The sequence below is a fragment of the Pithys albifrons genome, chromosome 1, assembly GCF_047495875.1.
Source record: "Pithys albifrons albifrons isolate INPA30051 chromosome 1, PitAlb_v1, whole genome shotgun sequence".
Classification (NCBI taxonomy): Eukaryota; Metazoa; Chordata; class Aves; order Passeriformes; family Thamnophilidae; genus Pithys; species Pithys albifrons.
The window spans coordinates 7754743-7782212 of record NC_092458.1 but is presented as its reverse complement, the minus strand read 5'-3'; the positions used below and the strand labels follow the sequence as shown (position 1 = coordinate 7782212).

The 27470-nt window shown below is 39.3% G+C and overlaps 1 protein-coding gene across 11 annotated transcripts in view; it reads right to left on the bottom strand.

The window, feature by feature from the left end:
- Nucleotides 1-256: 256 nt before the first annotated feature.
- SH3KBP1 (SH3 domain containing kinase binding protein 1) overlaps nt 257-27470 on the bottom strand; it is a 227750-nt gene continuing 200536 nt past the window's right edge. For all 11 annotated transcript variants that reach the window (XM_071553835.1, XM_071553921.1, XM_071554103.1 and 8 more), the window contains 7 exons: nt 25157-25319; nt 20064-20149; nt 9201-9310; nt 7815-7940; nt 4649-4920; nt 3340-3403; nt 257-1319 (listed from right to left, as the gene is read on the bottom strand). In XM_071553835.1, coding sequence (XP_071409936.1) covers nt 1278-1319; nt 3340-3403; nt 4649-4920; nt 7815-7940; nt 9201-9310; nt 20064-20149; nt 25157-25319 — 863 coding nt within the window. In that variant the 3' untranslated portion in view covers nt 257-1277. The remainder of the gene's footprint in view (nt 1320-3339; nt 3404-4648; nt 4921-7814; nt 7941-9200; nt 9311-20063; nt 20150-25156; nt 25320-27470) is intronic.

Genomic DNA, 27470 nt, shown 5'->3' with positions numbered 1-27470 from the left:
ATATGAGATACTCCGTGGCTAGTTAAGCACACATGAAACTGCAACCAGAAAAAGGGGAGACCTTATATTGGAAGGACAAAAGTAAACAGAGAAATTGGAAGAAATGAAGTAATCATCTGGTTCAACAAAATATTGAGAAGAAAGTCCTGTTGCAAAAATAAGACTACGAAGTGTATCAGTCCATAAGTGTACAATATAATGGAGCAAACAATGCCACATAAACAGCAAATGAAACAATGTCACACAACAGAGAACCTTGTGCATGAAATAATACAACTTTTTATTCACGTTTTATAGATTACTTTTATTTATTTTTGCTTTAATAATGCATATTCTGTTCACTCTGTGCAAAACTGGGGACAGAGGCGGGTGTTTAAATCGTCTAATGAAAATCAAGCAGAGATGAACATTCAGGCTGAGGGAGAGGCCTATCCAAACCAGGAAAGCTAAAAAGCCACAGCTGCTCAAGACAAAGCTGCTCTCAGCTGTGCCCTTTTGTCCTGCTGTCTTGCACAAGCCCAGCTCTGCTGCCTGAGCAGCTGGACATGCGGAGGGAGCTCCGCGGACACCGGGGACAGGAGGCGTCGTGGTAGCTACATTGGGGAGACCTGGCCTCGACCAGCTCCAGTCAGTGTGTGGCAAAGAAAGGCACAAATCATTGCAAAGACCAGACTTCTGTTGGTTTGTTTCCTTCTTGTAAATACATTACTGTACACAACGCAAGTTTAAGTTGTAGGGGGTTCGGGGACATAAAATTGCATATTTAACAGAACTTAAAACCGTGACAAAAAGTAGGCTGTTCTATCTCGAAGCAAAAATAATCCCTCCAGCCCCAACATTAACATTCATTCCTGGCTATATGCAGTACAAACATTTTAAAATCTGTGACAAAAGACAATTAAAAACCAAAAGTCAAAATCATAAAGCTTGTAAACAGATAATCTGAGATACACTTTATTTATGGAAAAATATCATCAAAATAGTACCACTATGGACTAAACTGCCTGAGTTTTCATTTCACCTAGGATCTTGAAGTAGAGAGCCTTTAGCACAAGAAGATCAATTTCAGTCACAACTAGTGCTGCACAGCACAGCTTTGGGTGGAAATTTTGTCCTCGTTGGTATTTTGTTGTGCTATCAAAAACTGTTGTGCTAATCCTTCAAATAAAGGGATATTGAGGCAATTCTTAAATCATTTGGCACGAAGTTATTTTGGCTGGGGCATAAATTTGAGTCTCAGTCATGAAGAATAATGCAACATTCCACCTATCAAGTATTCACTTTGATTGAAGAGCTTTCTTTATGTCATTAACTTCCATCTGAAAACAAACAGAGAAAAGTATTTGTGATTGAGTTAGATGCTTCAGCAAACTGAGTCACGGTCAGTGTGCTTGAAAAGCACGTTCCATCACGTCCACTGGTGTCAGGTACAAGTTTTATACTACTCTTATTTTCACACATTTCACAAATTGAGGTGTCCTCAGCTGCCTAAGATGACCATTCATGGCTTCCTCCCCTCAGAGCCCGACAAGTACAGTCACTGAGTATATGGCAAGACCTTTCAAATCTCCTTAAATGACAACTTTTACAAGCCACTCAGCTCATTGCCTGGAATTACTTGCAGAATGAGCACTGTGTCCATGTCACACTTAGAGCTGGGACACATAAACTGCACTGCTGACAAGGAGCACTGGTGGCTGAGGAACAAGACTGATCATCTCTCTCCTACAGGGATGGTTCTCGCTGTAGGGATGGTGGTTGTCTTCTGGTTGCCTTCTGCACCCATCAAGCCTGTGCCCAGCCATGGGGTAAAAGGATGTGGCTGAAACCATCAGCCCTGGTTGTGTGCTTGGCCCCTTTGGCAGACACTGAAAACCCGTGGGCAGGGGTATACTGGATTTATTCAAACACACCCACAGTGTTCAATATCAAGGCAGTTTTCTTTAGTGTATGGACTGAGAGCTGTGCCACTTTATGACTATCTGAGCTCTAAAACTAATGTAATTTTTGTTTGTTAACTCTTATGTAACACTAATAATGCCATCTTAGCTAGCATCTGAGCATTTACCAGTATATGCAACACATGAATTGGAGTAAAAGCATTCAACTGTAGGATCATAATTTTAAACCCATCAGTGCAGGTCTCTGTATAAAGTTGTAACATTATCCGTGAAAGTAGAATCAAGACTTCTGAACAGTCTAGCTTGTCAGACTAAATCAATAACAGCTACTAAAAATGTTCCTTGATTTTTATCTGAATAAATTTCAGTTTATCTGATCATGAATTGTGTTTTATTAGAAGACATGTTCTTATGTGGTTGGATGCATAAAGTCCTTTAGGCAGCCCTGGAACATAGACATTGATGACCCCCAGTTCTGCCAGTCTTTGCTGTGTTCCCAAGCACTTTACAGAGTGGGAACAGTCCAGTGAAACTACAGTTTGGTTTTGTATCCCTAGTACAAAGCACAGCTGACCTATACCATAACAATATAAAATATGATCAATACCAAACCACTTATCAAGTGCATATACTGGAATACCATAGTATACCATGGAAAGCATAGAGTGACTTTGGTTGGAAAGGACCTACAATGACCATTTAGTCCAACTGCCTGACCAAGCTAAAGCATGTTGTTAATGGCATTGTCCAAATCATTCCCCCAACCCCCAAAAGCAGCTTCAACATCATTCCACATTGAAGCAGCACAGTTAATGGTTCTAGCAAAGGCCAAGCTCCATGACTCCCACAAGCAGGGCAGTTGCTACCTGGCAAATGACTAAACCAACATAACATTTAGTGCTAAGGTAATGTACAAATTATGGGAGCAGTAACTGGGCTTTTAATCAGAGCACCTACTTTTATATTCTTCAGTATGTTTTAGTAAAGACAACCTGAGTACAGTCTGTGCAGCAGACACAAAAATCCTGCTATAAGAAATAGTATTCCAAGCATATCAACACTGAGACAAGCCTACTACAAAATATGAAGCTTTGGCAGAAAGTAAGTAATGTCAAAAGGCATGATTTCATTTGTGACAAAATCAATTAAAACCCAGATTAAAAAATATCATAGTTTGAATCTTGTATTGTGTTCCATTTTAAAAAAAATTGTTTACGTGTGCTGATAAATATTTAGGTAATTATCAGGCTTTTCAGTAAACCCCCAGTTCTGCAGTATATTTGGCAATGCTATGAAGGGAACAGGTATATCCCTTTCAGAAATGTTAGTAGGTTTTGATTCACTGGAATCTAAGGATCTTAGCTGAGTTTTATCTCCCATATGTGAGGCTAAATCAAACCTGCCAATACATTCCTAACATTATAAATAATATAAGTACCTGCAATCGTAGACGGATCTTCTTTTCTTCATCCAACTCAGAAAGCAACTGTTTAATCTCTTTTCTGTAAAAAGAATGCAAAAGAAGCTTGGAATAAAATAATTAATGTAAAATGCAAAAGATGATCTCTTAGAGACTTATTTTCCCTGTTTCACTGGTTATTTTTTTTCTCTGAACAACTAACTAAAGTCATCATACTCTTGTATACTATAGGCAATACTACAGAGACATAAGACCCTATAAGACAGTATGCCCCACATCCCACATGGCTAATGAATAATAAAGTTCCACCTAACAGCCCTGCATCCACAGGCTTTGCTCTGGACTGGCTGTATCAACACTGTATCAGCACCCAGCTGCCCTTTTTCATACAAAATGTAGATAGATTAACTGTGTGTGTGTTATAGGAACTGGTAACACAAATCCTGCCCATCCTATCATACTTAAGCCACTTAAAAGCTGTTTATGCCAGCAATACAATGTAACCTTCAACTTCATTTATAAGATTTAACCATCCCACATATGGATTTTCTGTCATTCCTCTTTGTTGGGAAGGGGAACAGCCATAAGGAGCAGACACGTTCTCATGTTCCCCTGAGTGAACAGAAAACAGTAAGTGGAAGCTGCCCTTGCAAGAAGGGCTGGGGAGAGCGGAGGAGCCTGGGCTACACACACCTCACAATGGAAGTGAAGGTTTAGCATTAGGTATTCTCAGGAACAGCAAAATTACATGCCAGCCCCAGTTTTTCCTAAGAAATGAGCAACTTAAAGGAAATAAAGATGCCCAAAACTAAAATAGTAAGGTTTAGGGGCATAAACACAAATGTCTTCAAATGTCCTGATCACAATTTGGTTACTACTTTTGTAACATGAGTTTCCTGGGAAAATGTGCTAACAGTCAAACAACAAATTGATCTAATAGTTTTAGGAACTTGTAGTAATTTGTCCTACAACTAGAACAAAACCACCTCTTTTATTATGATCAATGCACATGAGCTCCCAAATAGATATTGGCAAATAAAACAACTAAGAACCCTATTCACTGTTTACGGCTTGTAACTTAACTTTTTTAACACCTTGTAAACATCTACTGATGTCATAAGGAAAAAAAAGCTGTTACAGGTGGATAGTGCTGGTCTTTTTTCATGAGGTTCTCACCCCTGAATATGGTCTGTCAAATGAAAATCACTCACAAACACATAGGAAAACTGTGCAGAGTAAGACACATGGAGGCAAACTCAAGAAGAAACTGCCACCACTATGCACGAGTGGACACATCCCCCCTACAGTTGTGATTTGCAGTACTTACTTCTGCTGGTCTTTCATGGTTTCAATGATGGTTCTTAGCTCCCTAACTTGTGTTCTCAGCTCTTCCAGGGCAGTCTGACCTTGGCTCAAGTGCTCAGTCTTTGGCTTTCCTTCAGTACCAAACAGTGATGGGGAATTGGACCTGTGGCCTGTTGTTCCCATAGCAATTGAGTGAAATCCAGGTGATGGTGAAGGGGATAGTGATGGTGGTATGTTACTGCCACTAGCCAGACCTCCTGGTTTTGGAGGCAAGGAAGTTTTGTTATCAGACACCTGCAGCAAAAAGAATAACATTCAATGTCTGTAGAAAGCTTTATGAAAATCAAACCTCTAACCAATGCTAAGTATTTAGCTGTTCTTCAGTAATGCTGCAAGTCCCACAGTCAAACACAGCCAGTTTTGGCCAAAGCATGATAAATATAACAATTATCTTTGTACATATACATCAGAGGGGGTCTGGTTGGGATGCAGAAGTTCAGACAGCTTCAGTAAGACTTTCCTCAGTTGCTACAACCAGGCAGCAACAGCATTTTCAAGATCTCAGACTTGGCAGTGAAATAAACCTGGGACAGATGCTCAGTGTTTCTCTCAGAAGTTTGAGAGAACATGTCTACATCCATGGATGTCTCCTACATGACCAAGAATGCAGCTGTACTTTTTTGCAAGTTAAATTTGCGATCACCAACTAACCATTGAAGGAATCGTCAATGTTTTTTTCAAAAATTAAAAAATGTATTACATGTTCCCCTTAGCATTATGAAAATAGCAAAATAGTATTTTAAGTTTGGTTGCTGGTGCGATATATATGGAAAAGCAAAATTCCATGGCTGCAAAATGATAATATATTGATAATACATAAATGTAGTGTACTTTCCTCTGTTAACTGAAGCTTCCATGAATCCCCATAACTATCAATAAGTTTTTATTTCACCAGAAACTTAACAGAAAAACACAGCATTAACCTCACAGCCCTGGGCCACATGGTAAGCAAAAAAGGATCCCGTGCTTCTTGAACTGCAATCGAGTGCTCTACGATTGGACAAGTTATAGAAAATCTGAAGTCTGCATACACAGAACAGTGTACAAGTACAGTTATCACAGTGGCAAGGAAGGGGAGTCCTAATTATTTATCACACTGTTATTTGGCAATGCCAGTGTGTGCATCGTGTGACAGCTACGAGGAATATCTGAAAATCTGATTTGGACAAGAGTAAGAGAAAGCACTAGGCATCCCTCCAACTCTATCTTTGGAAAAGAGATATTGAAACTGAATAGTAAATATGGTAAAATATTGAGAATAAATGGCATGGAAATGGAAGGAGACACTATAAGTGAGGACTTGGGGACTGGCAGGGTGGCATTAGGTGAACAAAGTAACTGAGAAAAGTTAGTGGTCAGATGAAAATTAGGAGAAAGTGTAATGGGGAGGGAAGAGCAGGATCCATTGAGTTCTGCAAGCAAGTCTTCCTTATAGAACCATGACTGAGCATAGAACCTGCACTGGGAAAGCACTGAATACAAAAGATGTTCTGCAGAAAATACAAGGCTGAACATAGAAATAAAAATTGTGTTATAATCCCAAGAAAGCTGAATCACTTTAGTGCCTTCACAACTTAATGACCTTAATAATATTCTTTTAACATTTTATAAATTAGTTTGTTTGTTTAGTTTGTTTATCTGGGTCGAAAGGAACCTTAAAGATCACGTAGTTCCAATTCCCCTGCCATAGGTAGGAACATCTTTCACTAGACCAGGTTGCTCAATGCTCCATCCAGCCTGGCCTTAAAGACTTCCCAAGATGGGGCATCCACAATTTCTCTGTTGTGGCACCTGTTCCAGTGCCTTGTCACCCTCACAGTAAAGAATGTTTTACTCATATCTAATCTACTCCTTTTCAGTTTGAAACCATTCTAACATCCTCTTCTGTCACTACATGCTCTTGCAAATAGTCCCTCTCCATCTTTCTTGCAGGCTCTCCTCAGGTACTGGAAGGCCACAAGAAGCCTTCCCTTCTCCAGAATGAACAAAGCCATTTCTCTCAGCCCTCCTTCACAGGAGAGGTGCTTCATCCCTCTCATCATTGTAGTGGCCTCCTCTGGATTCACTTCAACAAGTCCATGTCCTTCCTGTGCTGGGGACCCCAGAGCTGGATGCAGCACTGCAGGTGGGGTCTCACCAGAGTGGAGTAGGGTATGAGTGATGTGTACCTGTGAACAGATCTCTCATGGATACCAACCCCACACAGCAGCAGGTGCAAGTTTCCTTTGGACTGAAAAGAGACATCAGGCTGAGTCCAAATCTGGAGCAGGTGAGCAAGGCACAAGTGGAATCATTGACCTGAACATCTTATTCCAGAGCTTAACTGGCCATCAGCATTAAAGCCTCAAGCAGTTACTTTCTGAAAGGAGTCATCTTGTTTTACAGGAACAACATCTACAACTTTCCCATATAACCTAAGAGAGTATTGGCCCAAGAGTATTCCTTAATACAAGTGCTCCCAGAAGAGGGAGCTACATAGCAAAACATTACCCTTATAACTTGATCACGGAACTGCATGACTTCATCTTTCATATAATTTTGTTATACTCCTAGAATGTTTATATTTGTATTATTAAAGGTATCCTTATGTACTGAAAAACAGCTGTAACCTCTAAAATCTGATCTACACACTCCTGTAATATTTGATTCTGCTATAGTATTCTACCAATATAAAGTAAGAATGGCACAAGCCTATAAAGTGAATGACAATTATACCAGTATAAAAAGGGATTATACTTGTAAATTTAAATCCACATGTTAGTAGAGTGGGTCAAAGAGTTGTATCTTCTCTGCTTACAGACTCTTCTAATGAAAACTTAATTGACATCTGCAAAAGACCAGGTCTTTGTTTCTAAAATTTATTTTCCTAACTTCTCTGATTCTGTGAAATGCATTTACACTAGAGGGAGTTTTTTACACAGAATGGTTATTGGAGACATTTTATCCTTCAATTCACTTTAGACTTGCATTTCAAGCACAGAACAATCTTTAGTAACTGTTATCATTTTAAGCTTCTTTAAAGGGCTAGTACCAGGTGACTGCTGAATAAAACTTTAAATATTTGAGTACTGTTTTAAAAAATGAAGATGCATGTGATAGGGTTAAGCAGAGGCATTCAAATAGCTTACTTGTGATATTGTAACAGTTCTTGATTTCCTTGACACTTCAAGGGTTTTGTGAGTAATGGAAACATGTTCCTCCTTCTCATCTTCAGGACTTGGCGAGTCAAAGAAATCAGGGCTTGAAAGGGATGACTGTGGAGACAAACACACACCACAAAAGAAGAAGAAAAAAGCACAGATATTTTCATTGTTCAAGAATATTTTAGCTATCATTTTCAAAGTAACAATACTTAAAACTGGGACTCTTTTTCCCCCTAGTTCCCCTTTTCTACATCTTGTTTTCAAGGCTGGACTGCTTCCAAAACATTCAAAAATGAAGACATGCTTAAGAGCCGAACACAACATTAATTTACAGCTTCACATTGCATTATATCATAAGATGAAGGTGCCCCTTGTCCACAGGTGGAGCTGGGAGCTGAGCCCCTGCTGTGGGGACACAGCTCTGCCCTGGCCTTGCTCAGTGCAGGTCTCACCTTTGTTCTTCACAGGATCCAGCTGTGCAGGCTGAGGGCATTGCAGGGCTGCCTGGGGCACAGGTGCAAAAAGGGAAGGTTTCCACCCCTTGTTCCTTTCCCCATAGGTATGACAGGGGTAGGAAAACCTTTTTATTGGTCTTTAATGTTTCTACATTTGTGATGACAGTTAATTTTGAAAACTTTCTTTTTTGTGTGTGTGTCCTGTTAGTGTCACAATAATGCTTTCTGCTCCCTCCACTTTGTTTTTCCTCAGCAACATGAACCCAGGTAGCCATCAGTAGTGTCTCTCATTCTGATATTCCAGAATGCAGAAAGCATGGAAACAAACAGCCCTCAAAATCCAAAGAAAAAGACACTGAAAAACTAAGAAGTGGTTCCCAAAGTATAGTTTATGAGACCAACTTGCCTAAAGATACATATTAGAGAGTGAAATTTAAATCACCCTTATATTTACAATTGTAAATTGAGATGAAACACACGATAACTCAAGGAGAGCTGTTGAAAACTGTGTGATCTGTCTGTCCTCAAAATCTGCTAAATGTCTGAGAGAAATGAAGTGAAATGCTTCTTTCAGGAAACACTTTCAAAATCCTTAATACTTAGCACAAATGAGTCTATTCCACAGATTTCTATAAAGGATTTTTCTGGGCTTAGTCATGGCTGGCAAGGAATACTTGGCAGCACCCAAATAAGGGGGTACAACTCTTAGAAGGAAGGGAATGTTTTAAACATCAGTATTCAAAACACTGGCAGCTTTTGACACTAATTTTTCTGAACTGCATCTCTCTGCCTTGTTGTAGGTGTGAAGAAATGGCTGTGAAAAAGTAGTAAAAACACCAGGGAACACAAAGGCGAGGGGGGGAATCAGAAAAAATAGTTCAAAAATATTTTTTAAAGAAAAGGAAAATTGACTTACAGATGTGAGAGACTGGGAGGGTGGTCGCCTGCCAGTAGCTTTTGGTCTGGTTGTAGTTGGATGATTAAGCTTCTCAGCAATTGGAATTACAGAATCAAAACCTTCCAAGTCTTAAAAATAAAATAGAATTGATTTGACTTTCTGGCAATTGTCTTCAAAGGGAAAGAATCACATTTTTTTCTAATTTCAAAGAAATGAAAACCCATTTTCCCCATTGTGTCACAGTGTTCTCTGCACATGTTTAGCCACCGTGATGGCGCTAAAAAAACCTGTAGTCGATGTCAAAGGCAGCTGTAATCCAGTCACCCTTGCCAAGAACAATTACCCTTCCATCTCGAACACAACAAAGCAGAAGGGGAACGTGTAGAGGAGCCTTTGGCTTCGTTTTCAGCATAGTGAAAGCTAAATGACATCATGGGTCCTATGGCATTGAATAAACAGTTTCAAAACCTCCATCTGGCTACTGAAGGCATTAATAATTTTTTTTTCCTGAATAACTGGAGATGCAAGACAGTGCACACATTGTCTCAAGGGCTGTATTGTCAGCACTGCACCTACAGGAATTGCTCAGGGGAGTGCACAATGAGAATGATCAAGCTGGAAGTGATCTGCAGGTTCCCAAACCTGCAGCTGAAGGCACAAGTGTCTCCACTAGCTATAGATGAGAGGACTATCTCCCTCCAGCAGTCCAGAGGTTATGGTAAGTAAATAGTCTCCTAAAGCTGCACAGAGCCCAGGGAGAGCAGGTCTCAAATGCTGGATCAACCACCTTTATGGTCAGAGAAATGCACTGGGCAAGTTTTTACTGAGTCCAGCCACGTGGCAATGTGTTTATGTGAAGGAGTGATGTGAAGGCCCAAGGAATAGCACAGCTCATGATTACATGCCTGAATCAAATGGCTTAATACCATTCATCTATTTTTATGGGTTGTATCAGTTTCACTCACCTTCATTTCAATATGCCCTACTGCATATGTTAAGCAGGAAGGAGTCAGAAAACATACAAGAGGTACTTTAGACAAGATAAATAAAAATTCTTCAAAATTGCTTTCAGATATAAATCAAATACAGAAATGATATTCATTATTCAGAGACTGTTTTTCATTGCATACATGTAGGAAGAAATAGCTTTTAAGTTAATAGTTCTATATACTGGGCACTTCATTTTCAGAACTACTACAGAATAATGAATCTCTGAAGATCCAGACTTGTTGCTACATTACAACAATTGTACAAAATTATACAACAGAAAACCAAATTGATTAATGGGTCTGCGCAACTATAGCACTGAAGGACATTTAAATTCATTCCAAGTACTCATGATTTGGCATTTACAAAGTAAATGGTATCAGACATTCCTTATTCAGCAATACTCTTCCATCTCCAAGAGATAAAAAAAAAGAAAAAAAGGAAAAAATTAAAAAAGAGAGCTCTTTCAATAGCCCTGAAATGGTCCAAGGTTATTCACCTCAAAATGCTACTCTATTTTTGGAGTGACTCTTTCTATATATAACCAGTGACCCCACTGCCCTTTACCATGTATTTTTCTCATTGCTTTTTTATTGACGTGCAAAGGTAGGTCACCTGGTCTGTCAGGGGAAATTTGGCAATCTGAAGCTTCAACTGTACCCAACATACCAGGTGGGGCTATACCACTTTGAAAGTAAAAATGAGCTAACACTAGCAGATTGCAGAAAATCTGTCTGGAGTCCTGCAGAAATTCAGGGTTTCAGGAAAGGAGGAATGGAAGTAAAAATTGATTTTCTGGGGAAAAAAAAAAAAAACCAAAACAAGTGTAAGAGCTGGTTTCCAGCAAGATCCAATTTGAAGCTGACCAATACCTAAATAACTTAAGATCACACAGTAAGTCAGTGCTGTATGTTAATATATTGTCCTAATTTTCACCACTGTATTGCTCTGTTAAATTGCATTGCAAAAATATCTTACCAGCAAAACCACACACTCATCTCTAAACATCTGATGCTCACATACATGAGCAGAAATGGAAGCTGAAGCAATCCCTGCATTTGTCCCAGCCACTCTCTCCCATCTAACTGTTTTTACTATTTTTTTCCCTGAGTTGGCTTTGATCCAGCTCATTTTCCAAGAGCATGTGTCCAGCCAGGCAAATCCTCGTGTGAGGGAAGCATCAGTATCAGTGCCCCAGGACTGATTCAAGCTGCTGAAACTGAGGGGAAGATATGACTCCTGCTCTGGGGGCAGCAAACTGGCTGAAGTTGTCTTGCAACCTCAGAAGGCTCCAGTGCATGACTTCCCTCTCTCTGTGTTTCCACTTCTGTGGTCTGCATAGAAGGAGTATGAAAGGAGGTTGTAGTGAGGGGGGTTGGTCTCTTATCCCAGGTAGTAAGAGACAGGAGAACAGGAAACAGCTTCAAGTCATGCCAGGGAGGTTTAGATTGGATATTAGGAAAAATTTCTTCACTGAAAGGGTGGTCAAGCATTGGAACAGTTTGCCCAGGGAAGTGGTGGAATCACCATCCCTTGAAGTGTTCAGAAAATGTGTAGATGTGATGCTTAGAGACGTGGTTTAGTGGTGGACTTGGCACTGCTGGGTTAATGGTTGGACTCAATGATCTTAGAGGTCTTTTCCAACTTTAATGATTCTATTCTCTAAGTGCCAAAGTCCCTGTCTACAGTAATATGGAAAACAAGGCATGAAATAATATTGATGGCAATTAATTCAATGTGTTTCTTTGGCTTAAATAAACAAAGAATTACCTAGAGTTCTATATTTGATCAGAATTATGAAATATTCATGTTTAAGTTCTAAAGTGCATTGATAAATGGAGAGTGTATGAATTTGCATCCTTGAGACCCATGAGCACTTGCAGACATAATTTGATCCACACATTTTATAAATACCATGAAAGATGAACATTTTTGTGCAAAGCTTCTATTATCAAGAAATACTGGGATTTTTTTCCACTTCTGAATGCATGTCTGATAGCTAGAAAAACAAACTAAAGCAGCTTATACCCACACTGAATTTTAAAGAGAGCAGAAGAGAGGCTATAAAGGCTCCACAGGTAGAATCTGCTGCCAAACTAGTGAAATCACAGCCATTCAGCTGATAATATAAATGAAACTCTATTTAAGTCCAATGGACAATACTTTGTATAACAATAAAATAGTAAATCCACTTTCAGTACTTCCATATGCCCTTTATCTCTCCATTTGTTCTCCTTATTTAGATATGGTTCTTCCTCCCATATCTGCTCTGCATCTAAGGCTGTAACCACCTTCCACCATCATCACCTATGCAGATACTCATGCAAGAAAATTCCCATCTAGTAACTGGTAACTAGTAGAACAAGCAACAGAGCCACCCACAAAACCTCTGCCTTGCTGTCATCTATACTGTGGATTCAGTAATGAATTCACTCATACTGGTTATTTGATTATTCTGTGCTGATGGAAAGCAAGGTTATTTGGGTCTGACTATATTAAACTCACTGAGGTCATTAAAGGCAGAGATTTGATTTTGCTTTGTATTTCTGCAGCTCTCAGAAACTGGGAGCTTAAATTTACATATTAAACAGAATGTATAGACCTCCTGAGGTGGCCCAAATGGAAGGACATTTGAAACTCCATCCAGTCTGCTGCATTCACTGCCACGTTGATTGCCATCAGCATCCAACAGACCTGAACCCTGCACTGGTGCAGCTTTCTCTGTGTCTGGTAATAACAAACAGTAAGGAAGATTCTATTAAACACACAGAACACAGAGGGCACTCATCAATTAACAGTGCCACTCCCTAATTAAAAAATAGTTGATACTTGTTCTACAAATAAACAGATGCATTCATCATTATTACTGTCTCTCTGATCAAACTGGTAATCCATGAAGTAATTAATGAGATGGGAAGAAAGGCATCACAGAAACTCTAATATACTGGTGTAGTACACACAGTGAAATGTCTGGCTTACTGAGCAAACATATTTCATGAATATGAAAAAACTTGGCTCTGCAAGCATTATTCCCTGGTATCCCTCCAAGCCAGTTATGAACAGGGTATTTCTCCCCATTGCTATGCTCATTTGGAAATTTGGTTATTTAAAGCATGATGATGGTATTTAAAAAAAAATAAAATTGCCCAGTTCCAGGAAAACAATTATTGAAAGAAAAAGTTCTAAACTCATTATGCTTGTACTTTCCCAGAAAACAACCTTCAATCCTTTCCCCCAGAAGATCACAGCAGTTAAAAGTTAAATTTTTATGCATCCTTCCTTACCCCTTTTACTCCCTGCATTTACTATTCTAGCGTAAAATGTGGTTAGGCCTTAACTTTATCTTCCATTTAGATTTTTTAGTATTTGGGCAAAGTCATTTATACATAACAAAGACAGAAAGTTTTTTGAATTAATAGAGATTTCACCTTGAGAAAACTGAAATGGAAAGTGATGGTTAAGAGAATCAGCACATTCAGAATGCTAATGGTGAGATTCCACAGAACAGAAATACAGCAGTCTGACAGCAAGGAGGCAGAGGTGGCATTCAATTCATTTGAAGAAGATAATGTCACAAAAGCCACAGAGGTAGATTTCATTTTGTAATCATCTTTGAAAACTTTAAAAGGTTGACAAAAGACCTGTGAAATATATTGTCTTTAAATGCAATAATTCTGAAAGCTATCAAGTGAGACAGAGACTGCAGACAAAATATTCTGCATTAGTGCCCATTCAATCTATAGCATTAATTTTAAAAGTACTCAATAATCTGAATATTAGTGGTGTTTTTCATAGGATTACCAATATTTTAACAACTTCAAGCATCCAGATTGTGTTACTCCCTCCATGCTGAACAGCATCATACCCTTTGAGGAGGACAGCCATACTCCTAGGCAGGGTCTGGGCAGAAGAACTCCCCCATAATGAATCACAGACTGGTTTTTAAGATGTGGGTAATGCACTTTTAGCAGGGGAGCTCTGTGGCTGCAGGGTTACCTTTGTTCAGGAGTGCAAGAGCAATATGACAGGGAGGCTTCTGCCCCCTTGGTTCTTTGCTCTGGAGGGAGGCAGCTTAGCTCACCTGGCTTCCATGGACAGCTGCCTTTCCTGAAGGATCCAATTATCTTTTTCCATTCCAGTCCTGACTTTTGTCACTTTAATAGCTAATGTAGAAAGCTGCCATAATGAGCTTTGCTAACCACTTGCCAGTGCCCTCATAAGGATTTTATTTTTAACGATTCAGAACATGCCAAGAAAGAACTGAAAGGTCAAGAAAACCGAGGAGCTACAAGAAATGGATATGCTGTTTTCAGGCACCTCAACTTGATACACATAAAGCACAATTTAAATTTCTAGTTTACTGCTTTTTCTGGACCCTTCGGGGCAAGAGCCTGAATTAATTTATATAATGGACCACAAACATACCCCTGATTACAATATTTACAGTCCAGAATTATGTTTATGGGTGATTTTGATTCACTGACATAAATATTACAACTTCACCCAGTTGGGTAATTGTTCCTTTGCTGTACCCTCTTAAAATGAGTATGAACAGCAGCATACAAAGAAATAACTGATTTAGGCAGATTTTGGTCTTCATTAGAAGTCATATTTTGTTCTCCAACCCTTATATTTGCTGGTATTTTCTGTTTTTCCAACTTTTATTCTGTGTCTTCAGGCAAAATAATTACAGTATAACAGCCTGTGATTTAAAGAGAAACCTTCTTCATTTAACCACCTTTTAGTGGAAATATTCTCCATCTTTTCCCTAGTGTGGGCCAAATCTTATTAGACCACATTTCCTTCCAGTCAGAGGCACAGCAATCTCTTCTCCTGACAAATACGAGCATGTCACAGCTCCAGAACAACTGCAAACACAGCTCAGGGCAACATGATATATTGAAGGGGGTTTTATTTGTTTGTTTATTAGATATTTTTCAAGAGGGTATTTTTAACTACCTTTTCAGGCAAGTTAGCAGCAGACAGAAAAAGAGAACAGCTAATAATGTGGCTTTGGCCAGTACTCCATGAGCCACCAGCAAACGCTCTGCAGAGTAAAGTCTGAAGAAATGCTGCAAAATGGACTTGCACTAACCAGCTTCCAGAGGAACTCTGAAGAAAATTCATACCATCACTAGAGGTTCCAGCAACAATCAGTGAAGGCACATGTACCTTACATCAGCACTGATGGAGATTATTAACTGCTTTCACAAGCACTAGGCAAGATGTGTGAAGAGCCAGGAAAAAATACTGGAAAGATGTGTCCACTTGGCTCTGTGTGGCTCAGTCTTTCTGCAAAGCGCAGAAACTGCTTCCTGTGGGGATCAACTGAGCAGTCCCACAGCAGATATATTATTTTTAATTCTTTGTGGCTTATTCTTTATATCACTTAGCTTAAATTCATATGATTTTAATTATTAGATGATGCCAAAGCAAGCCTGATTTGGATAGACAAGACTTGTTTCAGGATTCCAGGATTCCAAAGTGCATGTAAATGTACATAAAGTTAAGACTTAGGATTGATCCTGACTTGCAGAAATAACTCACACCACCTTTCTGGAAGCATTAGTTTTTGATCCAGTAACCTATTTTATGTGCTAGATGTTTCTGTCACTGGCCCTCATAGAAAGAATTCTTCATAACATTAAAAAGAAACACATAACCTAAAAGAAGGATAAGTTATGCCACAAGGCATGAATTTAAGCTGTTGACATCAATGTAATTTTACACAAGGACTGCTATTCTATTGGTAGAAAAGGGCTTACTGTCAGTGTAGCTTATGCTGCTTTAGTAGCGTTTTAAACTAAGCTCAAAAAGCCACTGCCAATCCAGAACAGTTGTTGGTACAGATGTACAGATGTACCAACAGATGTAACCACCATGATTTAATCACAGCAATACTGGAGACCACGTCTTGGGTGACCACACACTCTCCACGGAGCACCAGTGAGCACTCCTCAAATTTCTATGTTATGTTTTGATTTTTTTCCCTCTTTCAGACTATGAAATCATCCAAGCATGTTTTTAAATATTTTTACAGAATGAAATATACGCATTAAACTTTGTGATGCCAAAATCTGTCTGCAAGAACAGGTTATGCAACCAGAGAACTGACAAACAGCACATGTAAATTCTCATTTCAATACTACGGTGCAAGATCTGTCACAGTACACTCAATTTCAACTCTTAATTAAAAAAAAATCTGTAATATGCATGTAAACTTTGGTGTTTTACAAAATACTTCTTTTTGTATTTGTTTGTTATGCATAGTGAACTAAAGCAAAGACAGGATAGAAAAGAAATGGGAAAAAAAAAGCCTTACCCTTATAAAATGAAGAAGAGTTAGCCATAGCAATGGAAAAGGAAAAGGAAAAGTTGGATGGAAGAGGTGTGGAAAGGAAAGTAAAGGCATCACTGAAAACAGGGAAAAAGAAAACAAAAGTGAGGAGGAAAGGGGAATGGTTCCTCTTAAATAATATATTCTGAAAGCTGGTTTTCCAATGCTTTTTGGAAGGACTGTGGAAAGAAGCAAAGGCATGGACAACAGTAGGAACATCTGCCAATATCTCCACAGCCAGCAGTGATGTTCCTGAACAGAACCTACTCTTGCCAGTACAGATTGCAAAATTGTAATCAGCACTGTATTATCATCAAGAAATTTACATGTGAAGTCACAACTCTGTGGAACCTGTTAGGGAAACCAAGTCATGTGCTCATATCTACATAAATTTTATCTGTGCAACTCACAGAACACTATGCACAGTATTTCACATCACCTCAGCCTTGCTCAAACATTTGTGATTTTTCCGATTGGTAAAGTGAGGTAAGAATGTTTTTAAAGGCATGGAGTTTTCTGGCTAGACAACACTGATTCACTGGTGGAATATTACTCAGAAAATAAATAGAAACATGCTGTTTCCGAAACATGCAATGTTTAACACACTGATCTAGAATAGGGGACCGAGATGAAATGCAAGTTTTGAAGCTGGATTCCCCAATTCAGCTCTGCATATTCTCAATTGTTCATGACATTATTGATCTTGTTCTTGCTGTTCACTTGTTTCCCTTTTGAGAGATGGCATATGGAAGGACTCTGGATCTTCTCCTCCCCTGTCAGAGAGGTTTTGGTCTTATGGTAAAGAAAAAGAACCAACTCAGAAATTATTAAGAAGCTTTCACAGGAAAAAAGAATGTTCTCCATCCAGCATTAGTATGGTTTGCTTCAACAACCAAAACTGTTTCTCCAGTGCTTTTGTCCATCTCTCTGCTCTGACTGGAAACAAGAGCTTTAGACTGGCTGTTGCACTGAGAAAGGGACAGCCACTCTCCAGCTTAACATCTCTAGTGCAAGAAAGCCAGAAGATGCTGTGGTGTTCATTTTCAGTCTACAATCCACCATCAGTACTTGGCATCAGCATGAAAGAGGGTGAAGGCACTTGTGACTGATGGCTGATTTTTCCTCTGTTCTCCTGGTGAACTCCAAGTGTCCAGGAATGGCACTGGGCTAATGGAAGAATCAAAGAGGAGCCCAGAAACCAGAAGGGTCATGTACCCAAGCTGCTACAAAGGCCACCTAACTTCCATTTGCTTCAAAGGCTACTGCTAAGTCCCAACATGTCTGTCACACAGATTCACTCCAACTTGCTGTGTAAGTTTGGATTACTGAAAGACACCAAACTGTAGATTTAATCAAATCCATTTTGACTGGAAGGATGAGCCTCAGAGAAGCTCAGTTTTTCCTTTCCACAGAGCACATGACAAGGGGGCAACATCAGTAGCACATGTCACAGTCAAATATTATCTGGACTCACACAGCCTGACCCATCTGTGGTTTGGAATACACTGGACAACTCCACTGACACATCCATCCATTTTTCTAATAAGTCATTAGCCACAAGATTTCACCAATCCATTGTTCTCTTCATAAAAAAATTTTTAAAAAAATCTATCACTTATCATAAATCTCTACAATTACACTGTCCTGAACTCCAAAGCTCTCCTCATAGTAAAAGACATTAATCCACTGTGAATTGTTTTAGCTTATTAAGTTTTAATTTATTGCTCTGCCCTCTCTCAAAAGGCTGTTTATTTATTTAACAATATTTTATTTCAGCTGTCAAAAGCTCCTTGAAAATTTGTCACAGCCCTGATCTCTGGATCCCCTTCCAATCCAAAATCATAATTTATTTCTTTTTCTTTTAACAAGTTGTCTAACAGGCCAGGATGACATGACGTGCCCTTGTAAATGCCATTCTGGTTTGACCCTATCAAGTTATACTTATCTAAATATTCACACTATTTTGTCCTTAGGCTCAATAGGTTCTCCTTGTAAGTGGTAACAGGAGGTCATCAGCTAAACCCCTTGCAACATGTTGCGTGTGTGGTTTGATTTATGGACTCTTGCTGGCTCTTATTCTGCATCAAAACCCCAATCCCAGTTCCTCCCTCCCTCCCTGCTCCCTGAAGTTCTGGAAATGAACAAAAATTACTATAAATCAAGTTTCCTACCTAACCTTTATGGGATGGTAAAAACAAAACCAAAGCAAACCCAAGAAAACTGAAAAAATACAAAACACTCTATGCTTTTATCCTTATAGTGATTCCAAGGAAACTAGAGAAGGACTAAATAAGTTTACTCCCATCACACCACTATATGCTACTTTCAGTCATGACTTTCAAGTGAGCAGAGGCTTAAATGGTTTGAAGCAAATTTGTAAACACGGATATGAAACACTAAATGCTAGAATTTGTCTGCAATTCCATATCATTCCTTTATAACAACCTCTACAATATTCCTGTGGTTTATCACAGCTTTCTAGCTTTCCATGTTTATGCTAAATGGAAACCTGGGAAAACATCCTACCTGCCTCTCCAGAAAAATGTCACTATGGTAAACAACAGCAACAGCAGGAGATTTAAAAAGGCAGACATATGTATGCTGGAAAGCTCACAGAAGTATGTGAAATCAATTTAGCATTTTTACAGAAATGTTCTACCAGTGAAGCAGTCTGGGTAGAAACCACTACACCAAAATAACACTTTATGCTACCAGTGCAAGGCAGTAACACACACACGGAGGGTACCCTGGTTCCAAACGCGGGCTCTGGGGGCACAGCTGCGGCTGCGGCACAGCAACAGAGACAGAGCGACGGTGACAGAGCGACAGTGGCAGCTGCACGGCGTGTCCCGAGGGGGAACATGGCTGTCCCAGCTCCCCTGCAGCCCTGGGACAGCACTCAGCACCTTCCCTGCCCAGTGCCACCTCTGCAGCTCCCACCCCAGCAAACATCGCTCCTGCACTGCCAGACGGAGAGGGAAGGAGGGTGAGAGAAGACAGAGGAATAACCTGCTGTTACTCCGTGCCAGGTGACCCCTTGATTAAACAGTTTGTGTGTCAAGAAGACAAATTGTTATTTCCAAAACAAATTTAGACTGCTTTTAACTGGTGTATGCAGTAAAACTTAGTCCAATTGACATGAGTTGGGTTTCTATTCCTTTGTGTTGGAAAGTGTAAAGATTACTAACTGCACCAAAATCACAGTCTTTTCCAGCATTAAAGATATGGCAGCACTAATACTACATCAGTTAAACAAGTATGCCTTATGATTGTTGGCCTTTTCAGTTGTTTCAGACTTTTTTAAAAAAACAAGAGCCTTCCTGTTCAAAATAGCTCACTATTTCATATTTGCTTTATTTTTAACAGAAAACAGCAACAAAACTATTTTAAGTAAAGCACAAATGATCCTTTCATCCTGCAGTTAAAATCTGATATAAATGCACTCACATTCATTGCTAAATCCTCAATCTGCCTTTTGGATCATAACAAAGTCACTAAAAAGCAGAAAGTAACACCATAAATTTCTTAGGCAAACTATAAAAAGTGCTGTAACTTACCGATGTCATTGCTTCTTTCAGAGGAGTCTTTCTCTAGAGTGCCAGATACTGTACTGCCCACTAATTCCACTTTTGGACTATCACTCCTGCATTTGGATCAAGAAGAGGAGATGTTTTATTGGGAGTTTTTGTGTGGGTTACAATAAATTGGTAACTAACTTGCAATTAATAATGAGAGAGCAAAATATTCTTCCTTTGTAGCACCAGAGTAACAGCAATATGCCAGAGAGAGCAATCTCTAGTAAGTGGACATGCTGTATGGATTAACCTTATCTCATTTCTCCTTAACACCTGTCAAAAAAGCCTATTTTAGACACTGTAGTGTCCTGACTAATTCTTCAGATGTTCACAGCATCTCATCATGAAGGAAACCTAAGGCCAAGGGGATATTCTTCAACATCTTAGTTGTAATTTTTCCTAATTACTTGGCTTGCATAAGCTACAGCAATGGACTATCAGGAATGCTGCAGAAAGGAGAACCTCAAGCTATCATTGTACATTTCAGCAGTTCTGAGTATTTACTTACAAATGCAACTCCACCAAGTTTTTGCTTAGGAGATTAAACTCTGACTATTGTTTCCACATTCCAAAGAAACAGATCAGCTACTTTGTCTTGAAATGTCTTTGGAATGGGCAAGTATCAGGAGTTGTGATACTTTATACAGAGGAACTATACTAAAATCAAACATGAGATCAAATGTAAGCAACATAATTAGTCTTCCTTTGTAGAACTTTCCATCTCACAACTACTTAAGTTTACTTAAAGAATCTACCTATTAAAACAATTAATTAAAGAGAGGTCAGTGGTAGGCAAGAAACTTGGCATTGCACTGTCTCACAAACAAATCTCTGTGATATTTATGGTGATAACAACTGTTCAGTTAATGCAATAAATTGTACTGGCCATCATTATCAGGTCACCTAACAAATGTAATAGTTTTTCCACAATGACTGTTCCCAGTGTAAAAATTGTGGTGTCCATAAGGTTCTCAGTTTAGGGAGAAAAATATAGATCAGTCCCTGAAACAATCCAGGCAGATGTGCACTGTATAGTGCACAGCAATAATTAGCCATTGCCAGGAAAATACACAGTGAGCTTCCAAATCTTGTTGATTTTTTTCATTGGTCCCTACTTTTGATGCCATAAGCTGATGACAGATGGCCTGAACCTCAACTCATGGCAGCAGCTTATGAGCTAAACACAAAGTGGCTGGAAAGCCTATCTCAGACTTCAGGATGGCTGTGATAAAGAGCCTGAAAATTTTTATTAAAACCCAGAGCAAGTCACAGATCAAGTGTGTGCATATCCCATTAAACACTGTGATAGGGTGAGAGGTATTCTATGAACAAAAAACCAGACAACCAGATTACAACCTGAAAAGCAAACTATCAATGGGATACACCAGGAAGGAAACAGAAGAAAAAAATTTAACACAAGCATAGAAAAATGTATTCTTCAAATTATCTACCTGAACAATTAATTTTCTTATCTTTTAGACTTATGTATTTGTAAACCTGTAAGAAGCAGCACAGTTTCTTGGCTGGTGGGGCAATGAGCATCTGACTGCATACTATGTTTTGCACACGTGTATTTCCCAGCAGTCTGAGAGCACCATGTGAGCTGGAAGTACTCTAGCAAATGTCCCAGTATGGTTTTGTAGATTCTTAGTGGTGTGATTTAGGGCTGAAAGTCACAACATTTACCATTTGACTACAAAAGATACCAAGATAAATGATGACAGCCCCACAAAAAACCCCAACCCTGTTGTCAGAGGAATCAACAGGTTTATTATGCCAGTCTGCATTCACACTGCTGTGAAAGGAGGGGAGCCCCTCTTGGCCACAGCATATCCCTCTCTCTGCTCGTGCCCATGCAGACAGGCTGTCAGCCTGAAAGGAACCCCACACTAACAGAAGTCCCACTGCAAACTGATTAATTGCCATCTGGAGCAATCCCTGCCCCATATGGATGCACGGCTGCACAAATGCTGGTGCTAACATAGGGGAGGCTGTGGGAATGGGGTGCCAGGAGAAGAAACCTGCCCCTGTTAGCAGCAACACGGACAAAGATTGGTTTAAACCAATTGTAAAGATGCACTTTCTGTAGGTGTTTATGCCCTGCCTACTCCAGAGAACTGAGTTATGTGTAGATTGTATAATCACCGTACATCTAAATAAGCTGTGAAACCTTAGGAGCAAACTGACAGCTATTCAGTCCCACACAGTTTTCTCTCTCCTATTGCCCCTGAAGCCCTACTTTGCCTCCAGTGAAGAAGGATTATATTTAAATGGAAAACCAATCATCACTGCAAAAAGTGAGATGCATAAGATGCAAGCCACTTATTCAAAACAGAAGAAAATCCTCTTTGGCTCAGCAGCTGCCATTGACATTGCATAGGACTCACTTTCTAACTACAGCAATTTTTCCTCTAAGGGTCATGTACTGGTTTTGACTGGGATAGAGTTAATTTTCTTTATAGCAGCTCACGTGGTGCAATGTTTTGGATTTGTGCTGAAAACAGAATAGATAACACAGGAGTGTTCTCACTATTACTGAACAGTGCTGGCACAGAGTCAAGGCCTTTTCTGCTTCTCGTATCGCTCCACCAGTGAGGATGGTGGGGGTGGACAAAGGTTTGGAAGGGGACACAGCTGGGACAGCTGACCCAAGGGATGTCCCACACCATAGGGCATCATGCTCAGCATATAGAGCTGGAGGAAGAAAAAGGAAGGGGGTATGTTTGGACTTATGGCATTTATCCTCTCAAATAACCACCACAGGTGATGAAGCACAGCTTTTTGGGAACGACAGAACACCTGCCTGCCCATGGCAAGTAGTCAACAAATTCCCTGCTTGGCTTTGCTTGCACATGCATCATTTGCTTTACCTGTTAAACTGTCTTTATCTCCATCCACAAGTTTTCTCCCTTTTGCACTTTGGAGTCTCACCCCCATCCCACTGTGGGGGAGTGAGCAAGTGGCTGTGTGGGGCTGAGCTGCCCAGAGGAGTTAAACCACAGCAAAATTCTGCTGCTTCAATTTTTATTCTAATTGCTTTAGGTTTTTCAGATTTTGGAAATGGATTAAAAAATTAATAATTATTATGATGATAATAATAATCGTCTTAAAGTAATTACTATCTTACTGAACTGAACCGATTTAAAAACAAAGCACTGTTATTGAAGTGACTACTTCCATTTGAAGTTTCACATTTCTTAATTATCCAAGTAATTGAAAGTCTATTCCATGGATTATTTAATTTACGTGAACTTTCTGCCCTCTTCCTATAAGACACACCTGCAAGTTAGAGCTTACCAGGCAAAACAGTTATATGAGATACATCCATTAGTTAGAATTAGCTGATAAAGAAATTCATAAGGAAACTGTGATCAACATGCATCATCACCTTAAAAATCACCTTTCACTCTAAGGTTTAACCTAACTGCTGTTACAAGTAAAATACTTTCATATATAATGGTATTAGATAAAAAAAAACAACAATTTTTTTCTGTACTACAAATGGCACAATCTCAACAATTAAGAACATAACAGGTCTGCCTTTTCCCTTTGATAACATGAAAATTGAAATATCGTTAAAAATACTTGGTTTCTTTATACAAGTTTGTACTTAGGGGAAAAAAAATAAAAAAAAAGGAAAACACAAGAGCAACAAACCAGCCCTCCAAGACTGAAAATGCTACACATTTATAGTATGTTCAACATATTTCAGGCAAAGGATGGAATAAAGGAACAGCTACCCCAGTGCATGCCTTGCCAGTGAACTGAACACTGGGGGATATCTTGGTCTTGTCAAGAAGACATCACTTAGCTAAAGATTGTAGCAAAACTTGCATTTCCAAGTATGCCCAAGTGACCAGCATGTATGGACTGTATTTTGGAACAACTGGGCAAGAACATTCAAAGCCAAATCCAAAAGAAGCTGTGGCAGTGGCACTTGGATAGAAGGGTGAGTTCTCAGAGAGGAACAGCCAAGCACTTCAGCAGGATGAAACTGGGAGCACAAGGCAGGTGCTTTTTTCTATTTTCATGTGCCTCGGATTTCAAACTGAGAACATTTGTTAAGTGAACCAAATGTGGAGGAATGAAGGAAATCTGTGTCTAGCATTTCATTTTACTCTAACCTATACTCCATTCTGGTATTTAATTCACCGTTACTATACTTGAACTCCAGTAGTTCAAAGGCAGCTAATTTGCTTAACATTACAATAGTAAACTTACTTCCATGCCTATGTTGTAGTATTTCTGCAAGATGTACAGTTTGCCCATTTTATGCATCTGCTTTGATTCTGGTTTTCACCTGACTCTATTCTATGCATAAAGGAAATCTACAGTGCACAAACCAGGTGCTGAGGACTGAAATGTAGCCATGGAGACTTGGTTAGGATCACAGGTGGAGCCTTTAATTTCTGCAGCCCCTGCTGTAGCAGGGAATAAATGGAAGTTGTGCTGGTAAGGCCAGTTTCTCAGTGCTCCTCAAAGGCTGTAACCACCTCTGATAAACGGCTTCTTGTAGCTATATAGTAACAACCAACATTAAAGCATAAATACTTGACAGCACCATTCTGCAGTGGCACCAGCTAAAAGAGCATTCTATGAAGATATGTATTTTGCTAAAAATTGATCTAAAATGATCAAAAAAATCAGATTGTAATCGAGCTGGCAGTATTTAAATGTGCATTGTCTGCTGCTCTTCCTCAGTACAATCCAAGAGTGTGCCCTCACTTAGTGCCATCACTTAGTGCTACAATAATTTGAGGTAAACTGAGAAAGTCAACATCAGAGCAACATAGTGATGCAGATATTTCCCACATTACTCTGCAGTTATGGCAGTTGCAGTTAACAGTGTGTTCATCAGTAGAAAAAAACTAGTAATGAACAGTCTAAGACTGGTAGTTATGAAGCAGCCAAGAGACTATAAGGACTTTCTTTTTTCTTGTTTTAATTAAAATACTTTTTTCTTGTTTTAATTTAAGCACTGTGAAATAAATTGTGACAAACTGTAAACCTTGAATTCTTTAAATGTGTGTTCTTTCCATTAATCCCAAAAGCACTGGACAGAGGAAAAGCAATACCTTGTATGAGTCACAGGCACAACTGGTCTTTCTGGTCGTCTCGGGGGCAAGGTACCAGGTCTATTCACAGAGTTGGCCTTGGGTGGCCGAGGTTTCTTCGGAGGTATAGCAGGAACTGAAGGCTTCTGCAAGTCTAACTGCTTTTGCTCTCTCTCTGATCTTTCTTTAAATCAATCATTCCCAGAAAAAAGAACACGGGTATTACTAAGTGGAATTCATTTGCATTCACAAGTCTACAATTAAACAAGAACTCTCCAACTGTAGATACATTGTCTACAAAGAAAAAGCTTATTTCCTTTCTACTCCTGCTCTGAATCATTCTTTATTTGAAATAACACATTTACCACAATCAGTTGTTTGCCCTGCCTGACTGTTCTGTCTGTAACTCCTCACGGCCAAAATGTGTGTGCAATGTTTGAATGGGAATAAAATTTTCTTATTTTAGTAACTTACTGGTTTCTGACAGTAATATATCAGAATGGCAAGAAATTACATACCATGCAGAACAATTTCCCATGAGCACAACTGATATTAAATTCTAATATGAAACAATATTAAGTTAGAAGGTCACAGAAGTAATTATGCTAGATATCCTTAACATATCTTGGATAAACAGAGAAATATCATATCTGGGGGGCAAAGTGTGCTTTACAGTTGAGTGAATATAAAATAAAAGCATAAAAATTTAGCTATGTTTAGCAGGATGTAAACCCCTTGGACAAATCAGACCTTTCAGTTATGTTTTTAAGCACAGACCAATATGCTGAATTTTTCAGCTTGCCAATGAAAAACTAGATCATTTGCAGAAGTGATTATGCATAGCTGGGAGTGCCACAACACCAATATCCAGTGCCAAACACGCAATGCCTGTGAATATGTAAAGTACAATACACATGACAAACCCTTGTAAATAATATGCTCTAAATTCCTAATATGAAAAACATGTAAACACATTTGCCACACCAGAGGAAACCTGATTTTTCTTAAAGAAAGGACAAAGCTCTCAAAGGGGCCAAAGTTCTACCCTCTGTATCCTACTATATCAACACCTCAATTCCCTTGACAACCTTGTCTGTATGTCACGAATATCACACCTCTGCATACATGTAAGAGGTATTGGGAATGGCACAGAGAATTGCACAGTAGTTTCTAGGTTTCTGTATGAGGGGATCTTGGAATAAATCAGCAGAAACACCATCCACATTAGATTTGGAATAGTCCAGTTAGCGAGTATTGTTACAGGCACATGCCCTTTTCCAGCACACTCCAGCAGATGCAGTCATTGGGTTCATTGGGTTCTCAGTGACACTGATGCTTTTCCAGCACACTGTGTCATTTTTGCACACTTAATCCTATGACAATTTGTACTGTGTCAGTGTCCAAGGATCTAAATTACACATGAGGGACAGGCCAGGCAATGTGCCAGCACAAAAATGGTCCTGTGCCACCCCTGCTGCCACACCACGCTGAGCAATTCCTGCCACTCCCCAGGATTTCTGAAATGTAGGCACGACCCCTACAACCTCTTTTCAAGCCTAGAAAAGTTAAAGATATTTATAGCCTGAGACAGAAATGTATTTGAACTTCCTCTCCTGTTTTGGCAGTTGACTTTGTAAATCCAAAAATGGAAAGCAAAGGGTTTTATTGCTAAGATAACTGTGAGAAGCAGCACACGCTCCCAAAAGTAAGGACATGTAGAGGAAACTGCTAAAACACCTGTCAGACCACTAAGATGTATATCCAGAAACAGAACTTGGTGAAAAGTCTGAAGGTTCTGGCACTAAATTAAAACTGCATATTATACATTTAGTCATGTGCACACATGTGCCTTTTAAAAGGCTGCAAGTCTGAATACTCAGAAATTAAGAAATCCCATAAGCAAACTTGCCTGTACAATCCAATAGTCCACTTGGACATATGAAACGCAGCACCAACTTCAATTAGAGAATCAATGTAACTATTTTCCTGAAACTATTAGGAATGCACAATGAACACTGTGAAACCATTAAAGGTTTAATTTGCTTGTCCCTGCTCTATGTGGTACTGTGTCCTATTTCTTGCAACGTTCAAACACAGCTTTGAAGACAGAACATTTTCATTTCTTCCCAGCCTTGCCTATGACTTTTGTGACTATGATAATGGGGTGATTCATAAGCATTAATGACTATATCTTCACAAAACCCCTCTGTGATGCAGGAAAACCACAAACTCTGCTTTCAACTATAGAACCAAGGCAGATAGATGTTAACAAAAAAGTACACGCTAATCTGGGGTGATTATTTGATCAAGGACCTGGGTTTTACAGAGCTCTGAG